This window comes from Acipenser ruthenus, chromosome 23, assembly GCF_902713425.1.
Source record: "Acipenser ruthenus chromosome 23, fAciRut3.2 maternal haplotype, whole genome shotgun sequence".
Lineage (NCBI taxonomy): Eukaryota > Metazoa > Chordata > Actinopteri > Acipenseriformes > Acipenseridae > Acipenser > Acipenser ruthenus.
Window position 1 is genome coordinate 2,979,264 of NC_081211.1, and position 27,989 is coordinate 3,007,252.

General features: G+C 36.1%; 1 protein-coding gene across 3 annotated transcripts; it reads right to left on the reverse strand.

Moving 5' to 3' along the window:
• Positions 1-9,531: 9,531 nt before the first annotated feature.
• Positions 9,532-27,989, reverse strand: LOC117413490 (serine/threonine-protein kinase 40). Of its 3 annotated transcripts, none has more exons than XM_058997469.1 (11): positions 27,725-27,989; positions 22,783-22,912; positions 22,426-22,511; positions 22,170-22,313; positions 20,664-20,891; positions 20,234-20,286; positions 15,526-15,641; positions 14,008-14,152; positions 13,599-13,718; positions 13,248-13,332; positions 9,532-12,915 (listed from the first exon to the last, which is right to left on the reverse strand). In XM_058997469.1, exons 2-11 carry the CDS (start codon positions 22,898-22,900, stop codon positions 12,697-12,699), a joined length of 1,314 nt encoding a protein of 437 aa, XP_058853452.1. In that variant the 5' UTR covers positions 22,901-22,912; positions 27,725-27,989; the 3' UTR covers positions 9,532-12,696. The 3 variants fall into 3 exon arrangements, with proteins under 3 accessions (XP_058853452.1, XP_058853453.1, XP_058853454.1); XM_058997470.1 differs by lacking the exon at positions 27,725-27,989 and adding an exon at positions 27,509-27,710; XM_058997471.1 differs by lacking the exon at positions 27,725-27,989 and adding an exon at positions 27,270-27,385.

Genomic DNA, 27,989 nt, shown 5'->3' on the forward strand with positions numbered 1-27,989 from the left:
GACTACACCTGGCTAGATCAGTCTGGAGTACAGTAAGACAGGAGCTGGCTGAGTTAATAAATAACACAACGAGTGCAGCACTCTGGGCTTTATTACTTCACATCATGGCTCATTTCACTAGTTTCAAAGCTTTTTTGTTTGTTTGTTTGACCTTTAACTGGTTTAGAGAAGGTCAGCTTGTCATTGCATGCCATACGCCAATCCAGGTAGAAGCTGTAAATTCTGTTTAATCTGGCACTATTTTAACCCAGTCAACACAAACAACCATTTGCTTACCTGCTTTGGGTCTATTTTAAGATCTAAACAGCTTCAGATCTTGATTCCGCTGCTCTAGACAGTATAAACTAGTTTGCAGATCTCAATACTTTTTTTTTTTTTTTATTAATTTCAGTAATGATAAGAAAGGATTGAAATATCATCTATGAATTGTGGTATTAAGATGCACCCCCATCTGGATCAATACATTTGACCCCCTGTTACTTTGGTATTTGTTTCTTGTTTTGTAAAATGATTTTAAAAAGGTGCTTTTCTCCCCTTCAAAGAGGAGTTAATTGAAGACTGTAAATGCTTTGTATCCTGTAATGCTTAGAGCAGTGTAGTGGTCTGGAGAACAGGGGGAGGGTATTAGAAGTCAGACAGTTTACAGCTATTTAGATCTGGGATCAATCTGGAAGATGAAGTGTCAACTCAGCCCACCAGGCGGAATAAACATACAGTCAACCTGGTGCCAGAACTGGCTCTGGGATCTGGAAGAGAGAGTAGTTTCTGCTCAATGCTTTACAAGGAATTCTTCAGTGACAGATAGGAAATAATGCTGTTGGGTAACTCCAATCCTAACCCAGTCCAAGCACCTTTGAACTGGAACCTTAACTGCAGCATTACCTCAAATCCAAAACCTGGTATAAAGTTTCCCTCAGCCAATGAAAACTTAATGGAGAAAAATGTCAAACATCCAAAAGGACTGAATGTAAAATTCCTATAATAAATATGTAGATAAAAAAAGTCCTGGAATAGTACCTGAGGTATGTATGTCATCAATCATAACTTCAACCACTTTGAAGAAAAATAAATAAATAAATAGAAACTAGATAATTAAAAGATAGCAATTCCCATACTGACTATCACACTGCAGATTGCACATGCTCTGTTTTAATTAAAGCAGGAAATGATCCGATCAGAGAGTACTGGCTTGTGAAGGACCTCTCCTACTCCTGGCTTTGCACGAACATCACGGACAGCGGATATAGAGTGTATCGCTTCCTGCAATACTCCTACAAAGCAGCTTCCTCCTGCAGTCCTGATAACAGAGCACCCAAGAATTGCCATGGACTCCTTTAAAGGATACAACATGGACCCTCCCTCGATGATCGGTACGGTTGATTTACTGTCCGCTGCTCAATCACAGTGCCCCCTCCCTGGTTTGCCAGCTGTTTAGCCGACATGGCAAATTCCTAGGAGAAGTACATCTTGGGCTTGTGCTATTGCGCATGTACGCTGTCGGACATGCTTTTGTGTTTATGAAAACAAGAGAACTGTCAGCAGCTGCCTGTAAATCAACTCTGGTTTATCATGAATCTTTCAACACGATTTCCGGCTTTGAAAAAAAAAAAAAAAAGGGTCTTTGATAAACCTATGGATTTTATAACTGTGTACAAATGATCAGCGTTTGGACAAAATAATAGAAACCTCCGCCATCAAGTGTGGGTCCACCATTGGCAGCCAGAATGATGCAAAGGTGTTCAAATTGTTCTCCTAGGGATACATGACTATTCCTAAATGATTACCACTTCGAATGCTTTATACACAATGTATGGGCTTTTCTCTATAGCATGATAATGGCACAATGGACCCAATGGAAGTGTACTTGTGTAAAATTACAGTGCTGTTAAATTCTCTGTTTGAATCTCCAGGCGTCGCTAGAAACGAAGCCCATTAATTAAAATAATAAAATCCATGTGTTTATTGCATGCTTTAACTCTGGATTGCGTGGTTGGAATGGAATGTTGGTTTGCATATGGTTAGAGGGTTTGGGGCTGAAGTTACCAAACAGATCTGGAAAAGTCAGGGCTAATTATACAAGCATAGCAGCAATGTGACCAAGCGCTCTGTTTACTCACATCATTAAGGATGGCAAACTCTTTCTGTTGCTGAACGCTTGAAGGTTCAAATGCAGTACAAAGAAGAGATGCTGTTGTCAATGACCGTGTGATGCAGGAAGGTTTTAGGCTGAACCAATGTTTTGGTTTATAGTCACAGAAACAATGATACAGTCACTGTAGTCAGTGTCTGGGTTCAGAAATGTGCCCAAGTTGACCCAGCTAAACACCAGGATTGTAGATTATCTCCGGAGGGCTTTCAACTCCCCCCTGTGGGACAGGCCCCACCCAGCAGTTTGAGTTTTGTTCTGACTAATTTGGATTGAGATTGAACTCCGTGCCCAGCACTGTTGTGTTTCCTGTTACTGTGGCTGCTTTGTGGGGTGTAAAATAACATTTGGAGAAGGTGGTCAGTATTTTCAGGATCTCACCACACTGCCAACCAAGAGCCAGTCATTCATTTCTTGTTATTTCAAACAACACAATGCTCATGTTTATGTTTTTTCTTTCAGTAGGGAACAATGTGAATGCTGTGTTGTACAAATAGTATCCAAAGTTGTTTTCATTTTTAATATTTTTAATGCAGACCCTTGCTGTCTCTATTTTCTATCTCACTTAAAGGAAAGTAAATTGTTCCAAGATATATAATAATAGTTTTCAGTCATGTTGATGTCTACGGGGTCAGTTCCTTAGTACGTGTCTAAAAAGTGGTTTCAAATCAATGGCAAAATTCTACCCAATATGCCTTCTCGGGACCCTAAAACATCCTGGTTTTTAATCTTATGCTTCCACAATTTAGCTTTATACTTATACATTTGATCAACATAATTTGTTACAAAGAAACATGGAATTAATATTGGTAATTAAATACACGTTCAATTAACAGGGCTGAATTCAAAATGAATTACTTCTGAACTTGGAGGAAGTGCATAATACATTTAGGTGTTATTCCTGTGGCATTCAGTCAGAATTCATTATGAATTTGCAGCCATTACTTTAGTGTTATCAGTGCATTAGTACAGTGTATACTAAAGTAAACACCATCCTTACTAATGATTCACAAGGGCTTTATAAACCCCCTTTTCTGCTGGCAAGATTGTCCTTGAAAAATCCAGTGTTCCTCAGCCAATAACCACACAATGTTAACCTTAAGAAATACAAATAATACAATTTCTTCTTAAATTCTTTCTTTTGGACTTGGAATGGCAACAGTGCCGGCTTCCAAACTTCTTTAACTGTTTAAGAACTATTTCAGAAAAAAAAAACCTTAAATCAATCCGATACTGACAACTTACTTTAAGGTAACATTTACAATAAATTGCATGCATTCAACTACATATAAACTAATATATTACTTCTGAAAATGTTTGTTAATGTAAATGTCGTAGTGCTGGATACGAGGGATGCAGAGATAATGATACATGCATTCATAACCACTTGTCTTGATTATTGCAATTCCTTGTTTGTTGGTATACCTGTCACTAAACTCAGAAGGCTGCAGCTTGTCCAGAACACAGCCAAAAGACTGCTTTCTCACACTCGTCTTCCTCAGCATATTACTCCAGTGTTCAGGTCCTTACGTTGGTTACCAGTGAGTTACCAAATTGATTTTAAAGTTGCTGTAATATCTTATAAGGTCCTTCATGGATTTGGGCCATCCTATCTCCAAGAACTACCAACTGTATATTCCTATTCTTTCTTTGAGATCACTCTTGAGAAAATATTTGAGTGAAATACAATACTGTACACTCACAATTAACTTCCATTCCTCCCAATCCTGTTTTAGCCTTTCTTAGAAACAACGCTATTTCCAATAGCTAGGGCCAATGAAGAAATATCTTCTCTGAGCTGTTAATGAGTCTAGCTTGCAATGAATGTTTCCAGGCTTTCATCCACCAGGAAACCATTAGCATTAGGAGTGCTTTGACTTCATCGCAAGCCTGCTTTTGATCTTTTGCAAAGACAATCTAAACACATCCCGTTACAAATGTTATTTTCAGTTGTGCCTCGTTGTTTTCTAGTTGACATTGAGTTATAGAGCTCGGGGTGTGATGATGGATCGACCCGTCTGTGCCAAGTGGGATAGTTGAGTGCAAAAGGGCAGAGGGTGAGCATGAACTAGTGATCACGCACACCAGAACCGAGCATCTTAACCACTACGCTCCTCTGCAGGTGTGGTTTTAGAGATTTTAACCTCATCTCACCGACAGTGGTAAGAATCCATTCCGGCAGTGCGTCAGACATCACCTCCCTTTACACAAGCATATTTAAAATCCAACAAACTGTAGATCTTGGCTGGAGAACCACCAGGATGACTGCATCTGGCTTTAGGCTCCTGTGGGGTTGGGGAAAAAATGCTGCAGGGATTTTTTGCCTCATCACACTTTAGTGACCCCTGGTGGTCAGTTGTCAACAAGTCTAGGTATTGGCTTCGCAAACTCTCCCCCAGAATTCATTAAGTTGGCTACATCTATTGATTAGGCTTGGTGGGTGAAAAGAGGCAACTCGTTGCTCTTCAGCCATCATGATTGGTATGTGGGTTGTAGCGATGAGGCAACATTCGAATCAAGGATTTCAAATTGGGTAGAAAAACAGGAGTAAAACTGATTAACCGCTAATTTAAAAAAAAAAAAATGAGAAAGGGAGAGAACAAACTGAGTTACAAAAAAATAAAAAGGGTAGAATGTTTTTGTTAAGCACTTGAACAATGAATAAACCAAGGGAATCTATCTGAATTAGGCAACTGGACAAAGTTATTACCTATGTTAAACAAATGTCCAGCGGCTTTGCTTTGACATCTCTGACTCGGCTTTCAGACGCTGCCATGGTAACCTTTTTAAGGATAAAGTGGCCAAACAGAATACACTCAAATAAACCGGAACATTCCTGTTGCTTTCAAAGGGCTTCTTGTTTAGTTCTGCCAACATGAACTTCAGCATACATCAGGTCCAGTGTACACACAAGGTTCACGACTTGAAAAAACACATTGGCCACTTGAGTCAGCAAGTTTAAACCTGCTTAAATAACTCAGGCAAGTGACAGCAAAGAGCTATGTTAAAGCCCTGAACCCTGGCACTGTAAACTTGACGTTTTTTATCTTTATCATCAATCCTGTAAATATTGCTGCCTGTTGGGTTGATCTTCACAGTCATTTCAGGAAAGAGCTTTTAAGAGGTTAGGGAACTTGAATACGGGAATATAAACTATGCAAGTTTCATTCTTCATCATCAATTATTCTACAAAACGCCAAACCTTACGCCACTGGGCTAAGATATGGGCTGTCACAAGATTTACAACAGATTTCTCCTAAAACTGTGCTGAGGGCCTATATACAAAAAAGTGACAGATGCAAAAGCTTTGATTGTCATCTCATATATTCAGCCATTCATGTCAAAATGACCTTAAAGACAAATACGCAGGGTTTATTTAGGAAACCCTTTACTGTATATTTTAAACTGATCTAAATGTCAAGAGATGATGTGTTAGATAGATAATGCAATTAGATAGAGAAAACAGTGAGGTCTCTTATTAATCCAGTTTTATTATTACCGTGGTAATAATAAAGTATTACCGGGCAGCTCCCTGTTTCAGCTGCTGCAGATTATAACAAGCTTGATTTATAACAAGCCAGCTCTTTGTGTGCCTCGGTAAGTTATGCAACAGCGAATTTCTTAAAACAAAAAAACTTTAGAATGTTGCTCGAAAAATTCAGAAATTAACCTGGTGCTGACTTACCTGTTGCAGTTTTAAAGTCAGGAAAGATTTTTGGAGCCTTTTTTTTCCTGCAGCTTCCAAGAAGAATTCAGGAACTCACTTTACTTTCTTCTCCCAAACAGACACTTATTTTTTTCCCCCCCACAACTTGAGCATTCTGTAAAACCTGTGGCAATTTGTCAAAAAAACACTTACAGATGGAAAACTTCATCATCCCTGCAGTTCTGAGGGCCAAGCGACCTCAGACAACCTGGAGCTGAAGGCTAGCTTCATTTACACTCCAATAGATTCGAGCTGAAGCACATGCAGAGTTGAAATGCACCTCCTGGACCCTCAAGCTGTGAAGCAGTACCATTGGGACGTGTTTTCTGACCCTCTTAAGTACACTCATGCACATAAGGTGCATTGTGGTCAATGTTTTATTCAGCTGTTAGAGCTAAATAGCTGTAGTCAACAAAACAAGATACTAAAGCTCCAGTACAGCTTGGAAATATTCAACGTCTTGCATTTATAAGTATTACAAAAACTCTGGGCTATAATGTAATTGATTGTCATTTTTGCCAGGGTTAAATTTGGAATTCCAGCTGTGCTATGTTTATAGCAACTTTTAAAAAGTTCCAAATATCAAACAATGGTTTTAAAGATAACTTAACAGTTTCTGTCATCTTACACAGTTGTTGTGTTAAGTAATTTATTTTTTGTGACAATGAAAAGTAAGAGTTTACAATTTGAAACTGCACTTCCAGCACTTAATTTGACACTGAACACTGTACAGCATAGGATCTTGTTAAGTATCTGCCTCCTCTTGCCCTTTAACCTTTTACAAGCTGATATGCTCTTGTAAATCTGTTCAATTCCTGGTAACTTTCTGAAACTGCAAAAATTCTGAAGAGTGAATGGGTATTTTGGACCAGCTGTTTGGCAGCAGAAAGTCCAAATTGACAAAGAGAAGAGTATTGTAATGATTACTGTCTTCAGCCAATAATGACATGCACAGACTGTCCCTGAGGGGTGGGCTGGTTCTGTCTGCCCACCCTGCCTGGGAGGAGAGTGGAAGGTGGGGATGTTGCTGCCTGAGAGGAGGAAGGCTGAAAACTTTTAGAGATTCAATAGAATGAAGACACCTTGTCCCATTTTTTGTCCCATTTTGTAAAACTGAGTCTTTAAAAAAGGACAATCTTCGAAAAGGAAAGGAAAACACATGCAGCTAACCCGGGAATCAGAGTCCCATGCTCTACCTACTGAGCTAGCCAGCCAGCCAGCCAGCCAGCTGGCTCACCTGCTCCGTGAATACATTATTACATTTTGTTATGTGGACCTAGGGCTAAGTTGTGAATCTCAAACGAAGTTTAATTTTTGAATTATGCAAACACAGCACTGTGGTGAATGCTTTGTGAAAACAGGACTTAATGAGGTTAAAAGTTTGCCGGTTTGCACCCAGCCAAATATTGTTTAGTATTAATCAATTACTGCTTTAAAATATTTATAATTGTATTTGTTGATATCAAATTATGGCAGATATGTTGTCATTATTGCATAGCTCTACCGTGCTGATTGAAAAGATTTAGGCGAGCATTAAAAACTGTATTTGCAGATGACACTAGGAATATATATATATATATATATATATATATATATATATATATATATATATATATATATATTAGCTCAAAGAGCCAGCTGCCCAACGTTCAAGGGAGCCTGTGTTTGAATCAAAACATTGGAGGTATTTATAGGTTTTTGACGGCATGACAACTACTTGTTATTGTTTACATTCAAATCCATGATTTATTCTTACATGATGTAATGGTGTTCTATATATTGTGACATAATTTTTACTTCTATCTTTGAATCTGTATTAATTCTAATTAACACTACTTTATATAAACATATTTTTATTATACCATGCAATGCTGGCTCTGAGGATCAGTCTAGATTTGGCCTCCCCAGCGCATCAGCATGCACAACTTTTGAATGAATTTTGTTTATTTATTTAAATGTTATATATTTATTGAAGTTAATTAGTTCATTCTTTTCTGTTGAGTCCCGCTGGCATAATCGTGTTCAGTCTATTTATCCATTTACTTCCTTTTATTCTTCTATATGTCACATTGTCTAATTTGAGCTGTTCTAATACTACAAACTTTACATCATTTATGTCATGTCCCTGACTGGTGAAGTGCTGTACTATTGGTTCATTCATTTTTTTTATTTCTAATTAATGAAAGGTGGTTCTGAATTCTTTTATATAAAGTAGTTCCAGTCTCTCCAACATATTAGATTTCATCACATTTTTCATAGGCTATTCCATAAACATTGCTATTTTTACAGTAGGTATTCGTTTTTAGTGGATATGTGGTGTTCTTATGTTTAATTATATTTTTACTTTTGTCTATGTATTTACACACTTTACACCTACTAGTGCACATGTTCGTAGAACCTATTTTGTCAATTATTCTTTTATGTTTACTGTGAACTAAAATATCACCTAAATTAGCTTCTCTTTTGAATGCTACAACTGGGGCCTTAAGAAATACTTTTTTTAATTTTTCTGAATTATGTAGAATCCGCAAGTGTTTCCAAACTATTTTAGAAATATTGGGCAAAAGTTTACAGTAAGTCATTATTAATGGGACTCTTGACCTTTTTATCTCTATTTTTATAATCTAGTAGATCATCTCGTTTTAGTTTATCCACTTTTCTTAACTCCGTCTCTATAATTCTTTCTTTGTATCCTCTTTTCTTTAACACACACACACACACACGTATATATATAAACATGTTTTTATTATTGAGCAAACAGACCATTATTCCCCCCATGTGATTTAAAGCATGCTGGAATAAAATACAGCACACCGGTATTGAGATGGTGTATAATTTATCCTGACACAACTATGCTTAAATAATCAGGACTGAATTGAAAGCCAGACTGCAGACGCACAGCTGGTTTACTCATCCTTACTAAACACCCATAATATACGATGAGCTTCAAATTCCTCCAACCAAGCAGCACATACAAATTAATGACTTTCAGCCAGGATCAAAATGATTCACATAGCTTGGATGCACACTGTTAATAAATAGCATGCTTGAACAGAAAGTAAACTTTCTAGTATATTTATAATATACATTTTATTCCGAATATAGTGCAAAACTGTAAGACATCTACAATAACCTTGTAATTTGTGATTAACTGCTTACAGCTGCTGAGGAATATGATCAAAACATGTGCCGCCCTCTGCTGTCAAATGCAAAACTGCATGCCGCTTTTCAGTTTCATTATAGCCATTATAATTATAACATGCAGCTCCATCTGCTGTATTCAGAAGGAAATGCAAATTATTATTAGATCATTTCTAAATTAAAGCTTTTTTTTCACTTTTTACTATTAACTCTGTGTATATTGTTTAAGCGTGTGCATGTATTACTGGATTCTCCAAATTACAGACCTCAATACAATACAAACAGGCAAGGGTTTGCCTTAAATATTGTGAATATACCAGAATTTTCTGTTTTAAATGACCAACTGTTTTCACATGAAATGATAACTACATGGATCTTGTGTAAAATATCTTTGAACCATACCTTAAGAGCTTACTGCTCATGTTCTAAAAAAAAAAAAAAAAAAAATATATATAAAAAACTATCCCTAGAAAATGTATAAGAATATAGTAAAAACAATTGATTAAACAAATATGTAATAAGTGAAAACAAATTCCAATTTCTCTACCATATTTTTTTTTATTGCAGACATGCATGTAAAGATTTGATGAAGTACAAAAATATGTCTTTTATACAAATTTGATTCTTGTATTTATTTATTTTTTTACAATGATTACTCCTTGTTTAGACATATAACCAAGCAGCTCTAAAACACAATTTCTTTTTATAATTACTTTAATTTTTTTTTTTTAATTGATCCTGCACCACTATCGCTTTTCCAGTTAAAAACAACACACAGCTGTTTTTAGAACATTCCTAAAAAATACTTTTATAACATTTATCCAATACTATGGTTCATTTTTGGAGACACTTCCTTTAGTGTGTCTTGTGAGTCAATAACATGCTAAACCCCTATCTTACACTGAATTCAACACAAATGCCAGGTTTCATGCTGTGAAAGATGCTACAATGCCACAATAGCAGCACTCCTTCACCTGATTTCTGTTAAGTTTATTTCTTTTAGGTGTATTTATTAATTTATTGTTTAAACATACCACTTGGACTAACTGATGTATTAAAATACCACTAAAATGCAGATTTCGAAGTAAGACATGGTATACTGCATATTTTAAAAAGCACAAAAGTTTGTGGCAAATCACTCAGAAAATCTACATTTTGAAAACATACGGACAATTTTTTTAAATTGCAAAATAATGGCAAATATATTTTAACAGCTGTCGCGCTGCTTTGGTAACCATCAGTGAAACATAAAATGTATTTAAAAAAATGCTTGAAATAGAAATATCTTTATTCAGAAATTCAATCCCGTATTCTGTATAGCTTAATTCAACCATTATTTTGTGGCACAACTTTACAGTGTTGTTGTATCTTGTTATGGTTTCATCAAAATATGTTTACTCCAAAAACAAACAAGTTTTTGCCATGATTCAGACATGTGATTTAACCTAGGCATCGTTCACTGTGAACTAAGGCCAACAGAGCTCAGCTGTCAACAGCATTGAATAAAATAATCTATATTGCTGGGTTTTTTCACTTGATACTTTGACTGTATAAAACACACACACACATATTCTATTATATATATATATATATATATATATATATATATATATATATATATATATATATATATATATATATATATATAAAACAAGAATATACACTACTGATGGTTTTAACATTATGTAGGCTATACCAAATGGATCAGTTTAGTCAGTTTTTACATGTATAAATCAACATTTCTGGCTCTTAAATTGCAAAGTATGTTACATGTGATCTTCTGTATTAATTATTTAAAAAATAAAATAAAATCATCTGAGCTTACAAAGCATTAGCATTTTGCATGAAAACATTTTAAATGTCCAAGTTTATGAGGTAAGGGGTTTTCTAAATTGTTATTCAAATGTGTGTGTGTGTGTGTGTGTGTGTGTGGATTACAGCAAGGAGTGTGTGGAAGTCTCGGAGCAATCGTAATGACAGACTCAAGGGCTGTTGCGTTGGCATTAAGACTCTCCATTAAAGACCCGAAAAGGCTGAAATGACTCTAGATCACATCAGGCATGAGGGTTCATTCTAGCTATACGATACATAAAAGTGGCAAGAAAGGCATTCAAAATTCAAACACAAAAAAAAAACATTTTCCTCCACAGTTTCTTTTTTAAACACTACACACCTATATATTTTAATAGTGTTACCTGGTTATATGTTTTAAATATTATTCTCTTTTTTTTTTTTTAATTTAATTTAGTTTTTTGTTTATTTAAAAAAAAACAAAAAAAAACACAAAAAAACACACATTTGTTTCTTTAGAAAAGAATATAAATACACTTTTTTTGTTTGGGGGGAGAGGTCTTTTCTTGCAATCAGCCTCACATTTTAGTTTAAGTTCTCTCTGATAGAATTATAACTTTATAACTACTAAATGCATAATTGTTAAGACTGTCAGCTATCAGCGGACCTTTAGTCAACCCCAGCAATCCTTAAAATGATTTAATATATGATTTTCTGGTAAGCTGTATTTTTTTCTTTTTAATGATTGTTATTTTTATTCAGTAGGATAAGTTTTGCAATAATCGCTTACCTTTGTTAAATAAAAAAAAGGGGATTGACAAAGCTAGTTGGCAATTGCCAAGAAACGACTTCAGACCATGCCTGTGGGGTCCCATGCCCAAGAATAAAAAAAATAAAATACTACGGGTAAAAAGATCAGTAAAGTACTTTAGACTTCACAGTCTAATCTAATAGCATCAATCTATTTTTGTTTTCACATTTATATATTATTAGATCTGTACCATGACGATACATACAGGTAACAAAAACTGATGTAAATGTGTTACAAGGGAAAACATGTTTAAAACAAATGAAACATAGATTAAAAAAAAGAAAAGAAAAATAAGTTCACAAAATGAATGAATGAATGAATGAATGAATGGTTATACTACTCTTGGCAAACATGCATTTAAAGAGGCTACCAGTATGGTAGACTCAGAATTCACATTGGCTAATAAATCTAGAACTAGAAAATATATATAAACATACATTTAATAAACTATAGCCTTTCAGAGGGCTTTTAAACCACCAAATGGGAGCTTTAACTTGGCATGATTCGGTTTAATTCCTTGCACTTCATCATTTGTATTTGAAGATAGCTGCCTGCTGCCTGTTAATATACCAGCATTTTGTATTTAAACATGTATGGCAAGTCATAAATGTAAGAATTTTCATTGTTTTTTTTTCTTTTTACGCTATAGAATCTTTAAAACATGGTTTGCCAATAAACCAGAAACAAAAATGCTACCTTTAATTAGACAGATGAGTAAGCTTATTCAGATCATATGGAGAGACTGTTTCCAGCCAACCTGCCATACTACAATATGCACCAAAGATAATGCTTTGTCAACCAGTTCTGATTCACCATTCCTGAAGTGAGGGACTGCGTCATTGTTAAAAGATGGAGAGGTAGATTTAAAGTCACAATTAAAAAGAATTAGTCTAGATAAGTCAATACAAAGGCAGATCTACTGTATAGTATTTCACAAAATGAAAGGTGACCATCGAATCAGAATCAAATCCTCAATAGAGCTGGGGTGGATTGCTACATAATTCTGTATGGCAGAACAGAGTACTGCTCTGGATTTTCAGTACATCTGTGAATCCGAGAACAGAGAAAGTCACACTTGTGCTGCTGCTGTATGCCAATGGCTTACTTTCTCAAATATCGCTGAGCAAGGAGGGCAGCGTCCAAAGGGCTCACAGGCTGGGCATCATGTCCAAGTCGCCGCACTGGCGGGATGTTGCCAAACTGCCGCTTGGGCATAAAGTTCTTTGCTTCATGAATAGTGTTTTTTTCTTCTGCCAGCATCAACTGCTGTCTCATGTAGTTCTCAAATTCGTACTGTGAAGACTCTTCTGTCAGCTTTCCCTGGAAGAAAGCACAAAATAATTGGTTAACCTTTTTGCCTGTCCTGAGGGTTCGGTGTTCTACAAATCAGCTGATAAACATTGTAGCGCCCAGTATGTTTGAAAGAGTTAAATAGTTTATATTTAACTTACATGCCAGTGAAGTCAACCAAAAAACTACTTTTTGCACTTCACGCAATATTATAGAATATGCCTAAACTGAGGTGTGGTCAGAATCACAATTAAGGTTGATCAATCTGTGGGACATTTCAAACTGTGCTTTTTGTTTCCCCACATTTACCACTAGATGGCGTCGCTGGGTATCAGATAGCTGCTGGAATCAAGACATTTTACCTCTTGTGGATGTTCTAAAGGATTTGCTTGGTCATCAATATCCGGCACTACTTGCAGTGGACCACTGAGTGAAGACATCGACTGCCTACAAAATGTGACAAGAGACAAAAAATCAGGTTTACTGCTTAGGATCTTCACTGAACCCTTTGAACATCCCTAATAATTCTCACCTACATTAACTTATTATGGATGCAATTGAGCTACAAAAAGGCACAACAAATCAATATAAGCATTTCATTTACAGTGGGGGCATCATGGAAATCCTTATTTACATTTCACCTCTACTCAGAACGTTTTAGCAAAGTCAACATTTCAACTTCAGTGTATTTCTAAATCTACAAAATTGCTTACCATGATGCGATAATGCCACTGAGAGAATCCAGCACCTCCGATGCAGTCTGCCTCTGCTGTGGGTCAAGGACTAGGAGTTTCCGGATAAGACACACAGTGTTCTCTGAAACACGACCATCCCTATCATGGAAATACAAACCGTTATGTACATATACAGCAACAGCTATATCTGCTATACTGACTTAAAAATAGACATATTTTAAAACTAAGTAAATAAATAGAAAAACAAGTAACCTTAAGTCAATGGTAATTCTGAACCTTTTTTTTGTCTTGGTATGCATAGTATAATATCTTTGTATTGCATTACCATAATACTTTTGCAAGGGTTCAGATGAAAATACTGAAAAACAGCTCGCTTCACATCACTGGCACAGCATTGTTATGAACAAAAGGATCTACATTGACGTACTCTGGGATGATGTACTCTGCTGCCTTAATTTTCCGGAACAGCTCCTGAGGTATGCTGTCATAAAACGGAAACTGTCCATACAACATGGTGAACAGCACAACTCCAAGAGCCCACATGTCACTTGGCTTCCCACGGTATGGCCGACCTAATAAATGGAGAAACCAAAAAAAAAAAAAAAACGCAGTTAAAATAAGCTGTCAAGTCCAAAGCTGTACACCAGAACTTGGAGCTGTTTCAGCTGATGTGCACTTGTAAGTCTCTCTTTTGTGTAGAGATCTGCCCCTGGGCTCAAGTTTAATACCAGGCAGATTCAAATGTTTTTGAAACCTTCCTGATGTACATAATTGTTCATTTTTCAAAAGGAAGATCAAATTTAGTGGTTTCAGTTGTTCTTTTTTTTATTTTGTTTTAAAAGTTATTTTCGATTATGAGTCATGTAAGCTCTGTTGAGATCCAGCAAGATTCATTGGATATTCCAGACTCTCTCATATCGTGGTGCAATATTTAATGTTATATTTGTCAAAATGCAAGGCAGATCTGCACTTCGCCCTCCAACTGATGTCTCATTGCAGCAGTTTAAAAATATTTTAGGAGGGGTGCTAGCACGAGGTATGGTGCAACATGTTATGCACAAAACTGGTATTATGCCTTTGTCATGAATATCAAAATTCACATGTTCATCAGTATAAATGAGTCATAGACCCTAGATGGCCCTTAAGTACTGCAGACTTGATTGTTAAGAGGGAACCAAACAAATTATAATTTAGTATTCTGAATATACAATCTGGCACAATCATATTCTTAAGCAGGGTTTTGTCAATCTATTGCAGAGCTAAAACACCACGTTTCAAACATTCCCCCCCTCCCCCCCTCTCCTCCTTCTCCTTCTCCTTCTCCTTAAATGCAATTGTAGTACGCATGGTTATTTCCTTAGAAAGTACAATGCATTTGTATTTCTGTAGTGCTTAAGCTCTGAAAATGTGCATGCATTTAACATATTTTAAATAAATATGAGTCATGTGCTCAAGGTTGAAGATCATGGCCAACTTCTGAAAAACAAAAGGGATTTAAAAGTTGTTTCCTTAGTGACTCACTCAATACATATTGCTGCTGTGACTCATTATTACCAAACCTTCTTTGTGAAGATATGCTTTGCAAAACAATCTCATTTTTTGCACCTTTTAAATCAAATTTACTTTCCTCAAATCCTTTAGGAGAGGATGCTTTCATATTAGACCAAAATTAAGAATTCAGCGGCTGATATAGCCGGCCACTATTACTTAATTTTTTAGATCATTCAAAAGATATGATTATCCACCAGAAAACAGGAAACCTGAACACAGTTATCTTTAAAAACACATGACATCATTCTATTTGTGTACGCTTGCTCGTAAATGCATTTATAGAAGCCTAAATACACTGGCTGTCAAACCCTTGCCAAAAACACTTTTAGAATGAGTTTCAGTACGTAATAAGATCCATTAGTACTGTAGCATGTAATAGAAGCTGTTCCCTTACCACTGAGGACATCTGGGCTGATATATGCAGGGCTTCCCCGCTGGTCTTTGAGAAGGTCGTCCTCACTAACCAGGTGTTTCCCCAAGCAGAAATTGGTGATTGTTATTCTGTGAGTCCTATGAAACAAATATAAAACACAGGAATAATTAAACCACAGATGCTATGAGTTCAGGTAGTTAAACATAGTTCATAACTAACTTCACCCTAACAATAAATGGTCTACACTATTACAGAAAAGGGATCTCCTACACCCTGTACCACCAGTTTGTAGATTAAGCCATGCACTGAAATCTGTCAGCTAAGAAATCTTTCTTCATCCCAGTACTGTGTGCAACTTTCCATGACACTGCAGTTCAAAAAGTACTCATCTGTCAGCATTTTACTAGTAAAACGTAACCTAATCAGCACTATTTATGTTATGGTTAGTACCCTGCTAGAAGTCAGGTGCTTTTAAAAGATGAGTAATTTAAGAAGACAATGATGCTTTACAGAATCGGACATACAATTGAATGATGTGAATCCACAATTCCCATACCAGTCAGTTTTTCACAAATCAATAAAACTGGGGCTGCCTATCTGTGTAGATGTTCAATAATACAGTCTACAGTCCATTGTTCCTCTGAGCCTGCATAAAAATGTATAGTGAGTCTTTCTGCAGGTCAAATTAGTATAAAAACTCACTGCATGTCCCTTAAAAACCTTGACATTTTAGTACATTGTATTTAAACAGTTCATGATCTACTGTTACAATAAAAAGACTATAGAGAGCCAAGCTTGGATTTATGGATGCAACTATGTCTGCAAGTTTCATACAGGACTGAGTCACGCTATATATTAGTAATGCAATAGGCAGTCATATATAATACAAAAAGGTTTTCTGCACCAACGGGAATGATTCAATGTATGTAAATCTCAGGAATTACATTTTTTGTTGTTTTTAATGCAACACAATACTTTGTAATGTAGTCAGATGCCACAGGCTGGAAACAAAAGGTTTATTGATGCACAACGGGGAAAACATAAACCTGCTCTATAATTGGCACTAAACATCAGTGAATCACTATGCTAGTTAAATCCAGTCTTTCTCCTGAAGCATTACTTATGTAACTGTACACAAGGGAACATCTCAATCCACATTTTCTTGGAACAGCAGTAGTTACAAAGTTATCTGCTTGTAGTACATCCTGTGCATTTTTGTAAAAAAAAAAGACTATCAGACAACGGCACACATCAACACTGCGAGTACTGGTGTCTTATTTCAAAGCTGGTGTGCAAGACAACAATTTGGTGGCCCCAGCAACTGACAGTACAGTAGACTCCCGTTAATCTGTGTTTCAATAATCTGTGCGGTTTGATACAGTACATTATCAAAATGTATTGGTACAGAAATCATTGGATCCACACGCTTTATTAGTGTGGAAATTATTTCATTTCATTCAATTAAATTGAGTACAGTATAGTGCAAGCCAATGTACAGTACTGTATTGTACTGTAGTTACTGAAACCAGTGACATGCAAGCAGAAAGCAGATTTAAGACTCTCTTAGCCTGGCAGTCTGAATATGAAGTGCAGTTACAAAAGCAAAATCAGTGACTTTAAACCAGCTCTCTCTGCCTCTGAACAACGCTGATTATGCACAGTATATATTTTGACCACTGTTTGGACATTATATTTTATTTGTATTATTGCATTTCTTGAGTTTAATTAATAGTGCATGGATTTCCCAAACAGTAAACTCAATTTCGGCTAATCCATGTTTTCCACTAATTCAGGTTCAAGTCGGTCCCAATCTGCACGGATTAACAGAGGTCAACTGTACAAGAAATATACAAAACATGAATACAAATTTGGTAGGGCTCCATTCTAGGATTGAAATGTGGCAGGACTAAATTCTAAGAAACAACACAAAGCTCTTTTGTTCCTCCTCACAATAATGAGCTACGGAAACATCACTCAATCATTACACAAAAGAAACAGTCCCACATTAATAAACAAATGAGTCAAGATATGGATTCAGTTAAACAAATGCTGTATGACTATCATTCAATGATATAAAGTGAGTATAAATAACATTATGTTTTTAGGAGGATAGAACTTTAGGGTTCATTGATTAAGAAGTTGATATTTTCATTCAAACATTAGGCTTCAGATTCTGCAGCAATAACGTACAACCAAAAATAATTGAGGGACCAAAATAAAGACACAGGGCCAAATTTATAACAGAAAAAAAGTATTCAATTCATCCAGATACAGTATCAAACCTCTGACCCTCATGCAAAATACATTTCTGCAACTCCACAGGGAATTTGAGAATACTAAATCAGATGTTTCTAGCAGGAAATGGGATGGTCAGGGAAAAAGCCAGAAAAGAATATTAAAAAGGATCTTTATGCAGACAACCATGCAAGAGATCCGATTTATAAATCATCAGAATATATCAAAATGCCAATGGTTAAAAAATCCCACTGAACTACAGGCAAATGCAGCGCAATCACTGGCAATGCTCCTCTTGTTTGTATCAGGAGGCCTCAAAGGTTATTTTATTCTATTTACTTTTACATCATTTTATTTATTGATCCATAGAATACACATAACTTCAAAATACGGAATACTAAAATATTTATCAATAGCTAAAAAAGAAATAGCATTGAAATAACAAATCTGCTCACCTAATGCTGACTGCTCTGTCTAGCTGAAATAGCAGAGGTGGCATGGGAAAAAAATGGTACTGTTTTTCTAATGTGCAACCCACTCGCTTTACACAGATGACAGGAAACCATAAACCCCAACATCCCTATGTTTAATCAAGGTTTAAAATACTGTAGAGGGAAGTGAAAGGCTCTGTCCATGAGAAACATTCCATTCAGTGATGCAAACAACCGGTTTAACAAAAAATAGAACTGCCCCTCCACATACTACTGTGTTTAATATTTAAAGAACGTACTTGAAATATACCATGTATGCAGAGATTCTCTCATACATTAGGATTTTCACTTCAACCCACCCAATGGGCCAAAGACTTCTGATGCTTAAACACCTGGTAGTTATTAATTTCTTTTCATACAGTTTTGGTACATCAAATTTACAAAAAGCCACCAAGTGCCCCTTATTTTATTGTCAAAATACTAGTACAACATTAACCTTTTCACTAGTACAAATAGTAGAAAATACATCAAATTTTACTTTCTAATTTACACTCACAAATCCAGGCAAAAAAAACATCATATAAATCTAATTTATTTTCCATTCTAACCCCATGCATCCTGTATAGTCAGATGAATAATGGGGCAACTATAATATGTAGCTACAAATGTGTTTGCAGATGTCCCCACCTTATTGTAAAACACTTGCATAACCACAATCACAAGTGTTACTAATCACCACCAGATTTAGAGGTGCCAACTCAAACAGAAAGGCAGTAGAAAGTGTCAATTTAGAGCAGATAACGGGGGGGTGCAGAAGTGATCATGAATTGCTTAATCTCCATATTAATCCCTACAGCACAAATCATACTGCACCTAAAAAACCACTAAAGCCATCACAGTCTACATGAAATAACTCCATTCAGTCAATCTTGAAAATCAATTTCTGTGCTAGACTTTAATAAAACTGCAGATGAAAAAGGAATTATGCAACTTTTAAATGGATTGTCAAAAAAGGCAAAATGATTCGGTTTGTGTTCCCAAGAGTGGCTCTCCGTATTCCTACTCCAACCAGGTTAATATAAATACTATAAGAAAATAAACAGTGACTTGCGTCAGCACCATTTGCTCTGGATGACTCATCCTTTAGCAATGGTTCTCCTGGCAGCAGCCTATTTTCTTGGGAACTGTATTTGACTGCTTTCATAAAACACTTTCAATTTCTTATGAAGACATTTTTAAAAAAGATTCAACATGCACCTTTGCAGTGCATGCTCTGTATACCCCAAAATTATTCCAACAAGTAACACACTTCAATTTTGGGATGACATGTCTTTTACAACACTCAATAAAATCATTACATTATTGAGCTTCTTTTGTTGTCACCACATTTCTATAGTTTTGTGGCTCCATCCATATGCATGATACTGTACTCTGCTTAACCTTTGTAATCTTGGCTTTCTCTGTATCATATTAGGTTAACTCATGGGGCCACCGAGTCGTTTCTGTTCAGAGTAAATGACAAAGGTATCATGTATGTTTAACTATTGGGTTTCACATGTAGCTGTGAATAAATTCCCTGGTAATCCAATAAGATTTACACAGATGCTCAAATCTGCAGCGTTGGACTGCACCATGTTAAAAAGGTGGTATATATATATATATTCTGCATTCTAATGACTGCAAAATGCGTATCAAATTAATCCTAAAAACTACTTCAGCATGCCTGGCTTAATATCAATGATAAAATATAATATGCATATTTGTTAATGAACTTCACCTCTATAATCATGATGATTGACTGATTCCAGTCCAGATTTTCCAGTATTTTTAAAACGGATTTCTTTTGTTTCTAAACAGATTTTAGTAATGATCCAATGCAATGTGTTTCTTATTTGTTCCTTCAATTTTCCAACAACAAAAACAACTTGATGAATCAGTTACCCTTCTATATGACTGAAGCAGGAATGTGTGACTTGCAGCTCTTGTCTTTTAAAATGATCTTTTGTAGCATACCTACATGATTTCTCAATGTCTGCAAAGATAAATGTGAATTTAAAACTTACCTTTTATTTAGCACCATGTTTCCCAGCTTCAAGTCCCTGTGCACAATATTTTTCTGCAACACAAAGAAAAAGGTTTCTTGTAATCAGAAAAGATAAAAGCTGTACAAAAACACAGAACAATAATGAATGAAATATGCAGCTTTAATATGTCATAAATCTATCATCCCCAAAGACATTAGCAATATAGACCAAGTTAATCAATGTTCTTTTTCATGCAAGGTACTGGCTTTTTTTGAATCTCGCAATGTAACATTTGCTACATTAATACCCTGACACTGCCCTCTAGTCCATTTATAACACAGTATGCTTTGCAACAAAAACGGTGTACATAATTTTACAGGTACAGACTGAAATCAAAGCCTACAGTACTGTGGTTATTAAATAAGGACTCAGGAGATACATAATTGGATTAAAAAAAAAGAGTTAATACCTTATGCAAAGCTTCCACAACTCGTGCCACGTCATAGAATATTACAATAGTTTCCCTCTCACTTAGCCTCTTCTCTTTTATAACATAATGCTGGAGGTTAATGAGGTCTGCTGTTTTGTCGCTAAAATCGTGAGCACAAAGACAATCCAAAACTAAACAGATCCTCTTCTTCATTTTCCGGACCAGCTTGTTGGCTTCGTGATCTTCTACAATCTCGTAGGCTCGGTCCTGCAAAGGCATGACATTTATCACAATCATGGATAGAGCTAATGTGATCATTCAGGTCCACATAGTATTCATATTTCCTTATCACTACCAGGTGTGAATCTGAACAGTCCATGTGAAGTGGGAGGAGACCCATTATTTCCAATTATCGTTTTGTATTAAGTCTTGTCAGCTTACACTTGGTAGCTAAATAACAACAACAAAAAGTGACACCTGATATTCTGACTCTTGCAAGTGGATGTTTCTTGCTGAAAACTGAACCAACAAGTCTCTCGGCTGAGAGAAAACAATTGTTTAAAATAGATTAGGAGTGATTCACACTTCTACTGTGAATTACTAAAACTATTGGTCCCCCACTACTTGTTTCATACACCTAATCTTTATATAGCTCTCAATTTACATTTTAATGGTCATTAACAAGTCATCAGTCCAAGTTTAACTGTGCAATCCCTTCTCTCCACCCACACACTTGAGAAGCACACCTTATTTTATTAAATTGAAAACTCTATCCTAAAGTACCATTAAAAGAAGGAAAAAAAATCAAAATCAGACTTGAGAATATACATCAAATACATTGAGGAAAAAAAAATCCCAGTGCAGTTACTGGACATTTATTTCACCCAGCTAATTCTCAATGTTACTCTGCATTTCAAAATATCTTTGTATGGTAGTCGTGTGTGAAATGATAAAATGCATGCCTGTGTAAAAAATATAAAAATAAATACAAAAAACACAGCAGAAGGAATGAGTCACTTTCAATGCAAACTGCTGCAATTCAGGACACTGTGATGACATAGCTGTCTTATCTACCAAGAATGATTCTTGTGCAACAGTTGCAAAGAAAATGGTGCTTCTTAATTAGATGTGCACAGAAGTCATCTACATTAACCCAGAGTGCACCTAAAATAATGTACAACACTGGTAACAAAAACATAATCAGCGTTAGTGTTCAGTTCAAGTTAATGGAAGTGAATCACATGATGGGGGGGGGGGGGGGGGGGGGTGAATGTCCTAGAATGTCCTAATTTACAAAGCTTTAGCTTTTGAGTTATTTATAAGAATAAAGTACACTTTAATGAATAAAGCTTGACTTCATGAACAGAAATAAGTAATCCATTATAATGTTTCATTGCATAATGCATATCAGCCTAATCAAAACTTTTTAAAAGCAGAATATATTAATTAAAAAAAGGCTAAGACCTGGTTATAAAATGTCTAATAACCCTACTGCAGAAAACTACTGTCATATTCACACACCTGCATTTAAAAAAATTCTCTCACCTGGAAGAGGCCATGATGATGGACCACACCATCCTGATCGTGAAGCAAAGACAGCAGGGAGTACTCTGTATGCAGCAGCATCTTTCCTTGGCGTTCCTCTTGGGTTTCTGCTCCCTTTTCACCCCTTTCTTCTAAGGTGAGGATCTTAAAGGAAATAAGGGCACACAGTTAGAGATCATATTGATTCTGTATGTTATGTACAATTGTGAGCCAGTAACAGTTGCATTACTGTATTGAGCAGATTAATTGCACTCACCTTTAACTGATAAAAGTCATCTGTGCCATCTTTTCTTGCCAAACACTGAACTATACTTGGCACAGGCGAGTTACCTAAACGGTGTCCTGCAAGTATAAAGCACAGGCACGGATTCACTTACAGCAGAATATACTTATCCCGAAAACAGCAGTACACAATAAAGACAAAACACAAGCTAGGTGGTCAACCAGACACTTGAATTGATAGAAATCAGAACTGGATTCCTGATAGGATGGCCTATTAAAAGCAGGTCCATTTAAACCTGCAGGGTGTGAAAATGGATAAAGGACAACACCTTTTACTGTTGAACTCTAACTTTTACAAATTCATGCACCCATGTAAAAACAAGATTCATACCTAGTATAAAGGGTCCAGCTCTCTTGGCATTGTTTCCGGCTATCCCAGTACAAAGAACTTTAGCTGCTCTGCTTGAGGTTTCCCCAGCTCCTCTGTCCGTTCCCCTTCGTTTTAACATCCTCTTTCAGTTCTGAATGAAACAGAACAAGACCTTAGCAAATGCAAGAACCACCCAGCACCGCAGACACTGTGATTCACAAATCCAAAGTGCAGCACAAGCTGTCTTGCAGGAGGAATCTGTACAGTGTGCAGTACTTTGCAGACCAGCCCGCTAAGTGTGCAGCAGGAGGCGTCTACATCCTCCTAGGCTTCCTGTGGTTACTTGGCAATTAGGGGTTAATTAACAACTTCATGGGTTGACTAGTGGTGTAAATGGTCCCAGAAAACACCCAGATCTGATCTTCAATAAAATAAAGTGGCTACATGCCCTACCATTAAAGGGGCTATTATTATTATTATTATTATTATTATTGTAAATATTTTCTATTGTGCTACACTAGTAACCAACTTGTGGCAATATTTAAATGGAAACTGTTAAACTGGTTTAGTGAGATGGCTCAGCTTCAGAATCAGTGGTTCATCATCACTGTTCAAAAAACAAAGGTTGTGTCTCTTCACAAAAATTAAATGCCATTCTGCACTGAAACGGGATACTGTGGGTTACATGCTAATTTACCAGGACTTGCTGAAAGTTTTAAATTCCACACAGCATCAAACTTAAAATCTCTGCATTGCCTCTTATTTTAAAGTGGTTATTTTACAGTAAATGTGCTATCACTTCCTGGAAACTGAAATGTGACAACACTACAGTGTGTATACACCGGATCAGCAACTTTTCTACCTTAAACTATAACAATATTCAAACACACTTTGGCAGTGTGTTTCAACTGAATCAACTATTTTCTTGCAATTGCCCCTTTCTATCAAATCCAAATAACTGCTTAAATATATATATATATATATATATATATATATATATATATATATATATATATATATATATATTTTTTTTTTTTTTTTTCAGAGCCAATGTAACTTTCCACAACCTCAGAGAACACCATAAAGTTATTATTTACTCATTTGAAGACAATACAATTTTGTGGCTGAATGCATGCACAAGGAATAAACATCAGGGCATAGAATACAGTACATTTCACTATTTAAAAAGTTGGATTTTTTTCTTTAAATATATCACTACACTGCATTTTGTAGTTACCAAAACAGTGAAAAGTGTGACTAACAGCAATTAATCACATTTTCCCTGGAGACTCCCTGCAGCTACAGTGCTATTTGTCATCAAAATGAAATGTCAGATTTACCATGTGAAAAGAAAACACGCACATATTGTTGCTTGGTTTGTGCCACTTGCTCTTTCAGAGCCTTTAAACTTTTTAAAATAAGGCATTTAGAGTTTGTTGATGTGTAAGAACAGATCATAATACTGTTATTAATTATTTATTAATATAAAACAGGGCGTGTGCGTGTGGGTGAACTCATGAAACTGCTTTGAAGTCAGCTGGACGCTGAGAAGTTGGCACCAACACAATACAAATGCATGAAAGAGAAAGAAAAAAAAAAATACAACATTCAGTGATGAACCCTGGTCTTCCACTATACACTCAACTGGCTGTTGGTCAGGAGTGGATATTGGCAGACACCCTGTTAAACAGTTAAACTTTTGCAGAATGTCATAATGATAGAACAGAAATGCACAACCCAGATTTCTGGATCACTGTAGATACAGCACCATAAATGTCACCATATTCCTTTATTACAACCAGGTCCAAAATATGCATTTTTCAGCAATGTCTTCCAGTGCCTGTCTTAGAGATGAAGGAATTGTTGGTTTAATATATCCAATATCTATAATCTAATAGCAAGCTGGTTGGCTCAGACATACCACCATATACAGTATTCCTAATATTACAGCTGTGTCTAGAAATCGTAAAAGCATGAAGCCGAGCTTGGATGCAAAAGCATTTTTTTGACAAAAGCACATATGTACACAATACACTTAAGCCTAGCAAAGAAATGTTCAGGTACTGTACTTATTATCAAAACAGCTGGTTAAAATTGAATATGAAATATAGGAACAAAAAAATGTGCATGGTGGACATTAGTTAGATGCATCCTTATGAAAATGAACATGACACTATCAACAATTTAAAGAAAGGACTATGCCAACTCTTAAACAAAATCAGTACACATTACTAATACCTTCAGAATCAGACAGCGTATGAAGAGAATGGTTAAAACATGTTTGCTTGATGAAAAATATTTAAGAGAATGCAATAAACAAACAAGATGTGGACTAGTCATTTTTATTTAGACTGTATTAAAACAAACCATGCAGCTCTATCAAGATAACTAAACAAACACAGCGTGTACCTAAAAAGAAAATAAATCCAATGAGCCCTTTAGTGGAACAATTCTATGTGAACATCTGGATTCAGAGAAGCCTTGAATGCTCAGACTTCCAAACGGAATTTGTATTTATTTGAGATGCTATCCCTGTCATCACAGGCATGACATACGGTCTACTTTAATTACAACCGGCTTCATTCTGACAGGGAATAACCTACTTTTAAAAGAAATCTGTTGCAGCATGTGGCAAATTAGATTGCATAGTAGATGACTGGTATTACCGCTGAATGACGGCAAATCAGATGTACAGCAACTCCGTCAGATTCAAGTTGTGATTAACACACTCCATTGATTGCCAATAAGAAGACACTTTGTGATTCAAAGGCAGACATTAAACAAACTACATACTTGTATTTTTTTATTTTTTTTTACTGTATTTTCAGCTCAAAAGATCAGTTCAGTAGACGCTATGCAGTCTCTGGTCGCCTGTGAAGGTTAAAAATAGATGTCTGCACTGTAAGTATTTTACAGTCCTCCGATGTCTGCAGGTGGAACATTTTTTCAAGACAACTCAACCCTATTCCAAAACGTATCTGCTGCATAGTTGCTTCAATGAACCCATTCAAGGAACAGTGGTCCACATTCTGGTGGAGAAATGTCCTCAGACAGAAGCCAAGACTACTGGAACAAGAGTGGAGAAGCGGCATCCCCAACAAGGGAAAAAAAGGCTCTAAAGGAGATGGAGGGAAGGCAGCAGGCAAAAGAGAATGCTGTCTTACACTTTGAATCACATCAGACTAAATGGATTAGGCAATGGGGGCAAAAAAGAAATGTTTTTGAAGTACAAGTGAGCACAAAGATCACCAGCCTTTAGCTTGACAAACTCTTAAAAGACAAAATATATCTAAAGATAAACGTATAGCAAGACATACCACATTGTTAAAGCAAGGGCAGAATCTGAACACTGCCAAATAAAGAAAACAAAGCCACTCAGTATATTACAGTATCAGTATCAATCAAAGCCACCTCAGACATGCACAGCGAGATACATGCAAGTCTCATCAGTAAAAATCTAACTTCTTAAAATAGCTTAACACACAACAACAACTGTGGGATGTCTGTGTTCGACCCAGCACAATCTTTTTATTTTTTTTATGAGAACATCACCCACCCACACTCAGTTTGCAAATATGCATGCAATAAAATATCTGCAAAACACAACCTACATGTTCAGTTAAAAGAAAACAAAATAATTTAATATATATTTTGTGAATAATGTGTTCACTAGAATTTAGCTAAAATCAATCAATTATAAGGCTTTACCAAATCTACTCTTCTTGAATTCATGGTGTGCATCTGTGTCACAGTACCCAGCTTACAGCACACCAGATCCCATTATTGCCTAATACTGTACGTTGGTTTAACATTTTTCAAACCTTATTATTTGTAACGAATCATGCTTTGATACAAACAATGGTGTATTTATGTTTTACACTAAATAGAAAGAGCGTGCATTGTTAAATGCGTACAGAACATAAAGCTTGAAATGTCACTGTCACTTGCAAGTATACTTTATCTCAAGTGTCTGTTACAAGTTTGATTTGATCCCTCTTTGGTAACACCACCTCACCCAATATTGAGCACACTTTATATCTCGTAGTTGTGGGTCAAATAAGGATTGCATTGCATTTTGATCCATTTTTTGTGATTTATAAAATTAGGTCCCTGGCAATTGTGCAACAAGCTCAGGTGTATCCAGTTAAGCTCCTAAAACCATGGAATGGCTCAAACTGCCATGCATTCTTCCATTGACGAATCACACTAGTCATATCTGTAAATCAGCAACTGCTAAGAGAAATTCTAACCTACTATATATAAAACAAAAGCTTTCTGACAACAGAGGCTGCTGGTAACCAAGAGGTCGCGATTTTGGTCAACCAGGGGTCACAGGACCATAATTTTTTTTGTCATTGTATTTATTTTGTAAACAAGAGGAGACCGGACTACAATTCTACAGTAGCGACCGATCTACATTGTTGACAATCACAGTGTCTTTGAGGCATCCTTTGTTGAGTAAACTCTATAAGAGCACAGTAAACATACTGTACCATGTTTTCCCCCACCTTCTTATGGAGTCCAACTGCGAATCCCCTGTGAATGAATAGCCCTAGATTGTTAAACTGCTCTTTGGTGCAGCCTGGCAGGGATAGACTGAAATAAAATATTAACTAAAAAAAACCCTCTAAATTTACAAAATATACTTTGGTTCAATAAGCCACATGCAAAGTAATAAGGTGCAACAAAAACTAGAAATAAACGGATTTTAAGAAACACTATAAAAAAAAGTGTGCTGTACGCCTACCGAATTTACTGACCCGGCGAGTTCTTGTCGAAGTTCCTTATCGTAATATTTTGAGTTTCGTGCAGCAGTTTGTGTAAACAAAGAGTTACAGCTTCAGTTTTTTAGCGGTTTAAAATACTTTCACGCAAACGGGCTAGGCCCTTTAAACAAAGTGTGTGTAATATTGCAAGTAAAATAATTCTCAGTCGAGCTCTGTTCTAATCAACAACTACTAACCTTGTGCCAAATATGCAGCCGGAAAAAAACAAAAAACAAAACCGTCCTCTACAATCCAGACATTCCGTTTCTGTTCTACGTTCAGACTGGGTGCAAGAGATTTCCTTTTACAAAACACAAAACCTGTGCCTTTTAAAAATTCTGAAGTTGTTTTAGTATTACTGAAATGAACAACCAGGAAAATCCTCACTGATCACATCTTTCCATAGCAGCACCACCTGACAACGGAAATGACGCACATTCTGTGAACGACGCCACCATCCGG